The sequence below is a fragment of the Guillardia theta genome (genome assembly GCF_000315625.1).
Source record: "Guillardia theta CCMP2712 unplaced genomic scaffold GUITHscaffold_552, whole genome shotgun sequence".
Taxonomy (NCBI): Eukaryota; class Cryptophyceae; order Pyrenomonadales; family Geminigeraceae; genus Guillardia; species Guillardia theta.
Genome location: NW_005434160.1, coordinates 2,501 through 4,344, shown reverse-complemented (window position 1 = coordinate 4,344; position 1,844 = coordinate 2,501). Strand labels below are relative to the sequence as shown.

Below are 1,844 nucleotides of genomic sequence, written 5' to 3'. Positions count from 1 at the left end.
TCCCCCTGCAAGAGTGAGGTCAAAGAGTACAGTTTACACAAATATAATCAAACTCCCATCATAACAGTCGTCGTCATCGTTGACATCATCATCGTCATCATCATCTCCATTACCTCCATTATCTCCATTATCTCCATGATAATGGAGATTTTTTCCATCATCCCCATCATCATCATCATCTATATCATAATCTATATCACCATCACCATCACCATCACCATCACCAACACCAACACTATCACCATCACCATCACCATCACCATCACCATCATTTTCATCTTCATCTTCATCATCTCCATCGTTCATCCTCCAGCTCTCACGCACGCATTCACCCGCACATCACTCCATCACCTTCATCATGTCTATCAAAGGTTTCATCACTCCCGCAGCGATCAGCTTCTTCTGCATTGTCTTCGTGCTCGCCAGCTGCCGCATCATCATGGCCGTCGCGCATCCTTCCTCACTGTTGCCCAGCAGCGAGACGAGCTTGTCTTCTATCCCGACAGCCAACAGTCTGTGCTGTTTGCAAACAGCGTCACTTGCAGCAGCAACAACACACAACAACACGTCCAGCACAATCATAAGGAAGGCACATCCGCAACAACACAACAACACAGCACAACCCTGCATGCTTACATGACATTCTCGGGAGAAAGACAGGTTGAGCAGAGCCAGGACTGCCGCAGCACGCTTCTCCTTTCTCTTCGTCGCCAGCCTCCTCCCCGCTATCGCCTCCACGGCCCCCAGACTAATCAACTTTTCCCTCAGCGCTCCTTCGACTGCCACGTTCCGGATACACATCATCGCGAACAGGTCAAACTTAGCCTGAGGAGGAGGGTCCAGTACGAACTTGACAATGTCGTTGAACAGAGCCGTACCCTGTCATTCTCATTCACCTCCAACCCTCCCCCCCCCCCCAGCTTGATCTTGTTCCCTCCTTTTCCTCATTGACTATCCTCGTCCCCTTCATCCCCCCTTGTCCTCCCATGTCCAGCCCCCCCCTTCCTCCCGCGCCCCCCCCCACGATCTTACCTCTCCTCTAATGTCAAGGGTGCGAAATGTTGCCTTCGCCTGCAGATCTTTGTGTCAGGACTCTCCTCACTCACCTTCACTATCCCTCTCTTCCCTCTTCCTCTTCCTCTTCCTCTCCCTCTCCCTCTCCCTCTCCCTCTCCCTCTTCCTCTTCCTCTTCCTCTTCCTCTTCCTCTCCCTCTCCCTCTCCTCCTTCTCTCCCTCTCGCATCTCAGTACAACACTACAATCGTTCCCCTCCTTTCCTCTCTCCCTCCATCGGTCCTCTTCTCTCTGAACATGCTCTCCTTTTCCCCTCCTCCTCTTCCTCTTCCTCCTCTTCCTCACCTTCCGCGCGTCCCCTCTCCCGCTGTTGGCGTACCAGCTCTCAAACTCTGGTGCTGTCAACCTCCGCATGTTGTTCGACGCATACTTCTCCAGCTCCTTGTGGACCTCGTCTTCCGTCTGACCCGCCTCCTGCTCCCTTCGTCAGCTTCTCTCTCCTCCCTTCATCTCCTCCCCTTCTTGCTTCTTGTCTCTACCGCGCTCCTCCCTTCCCATCTCCTCTCTTGCTCTTCTCTTCCTCTTTTCTTCCCTTCCCGTCCCTCTCCTTTCTCTCCTCTCCTCCATCCAACTCCTCCTATCCCCCACCTCCACAAACTCGTTCAGTATATCAATCAATGTCTCCAGTGCGCCGAGGCTGACAACATCAAAGTCACCATCACGTCAGCACTGCAAACAGCACAAGATGCTCGAGCAGGGGCCTTCTCTTACCTGTGCATGTCATGTCGACAGCTGCTGTTCAGCGCCATGTACTGCAAGACAACAGCTCAA

At 52.8% G+C, this 1,844-nt stretch overlaps 1 protein-coding gene across 1 annotated transcript in view; it reads right to left on the bottom strand.

Annotated features, from left to right (window-relative positions):
• Positions 1-339: 339 nt before the first annotated feature.
• GUITHDRAFT_122911 (hypothetical protein) overlaps positions 340-1,844 on the bottom strand; it is a gene marked incomplete at both ends in the record, with an annotated part of 3,360 nt that continues 1,855 nt past the window's right edge. Inside the window, 5 exons of the mRNA XM_005817805.1 lie at positions 340-879; positions 1,033-1,071; positions 1,359-1,487; positions 1,662-1,710; positions 1,785-1,825. Of these exons, the coding sequence (XP_005817862.1) occupies positions 340-879; positions 1,033-1,071; positions 1,359-1,487; positions 1,662-1,710; positions 1,785-1,825 (798 nt within the window). The remainder of the gene's footprint in view (positions 880-1,032; positions 1,072-1,358; positions 1,488-1,661; positions 1,711-1,784; positions 1,826-1,844) is intronic.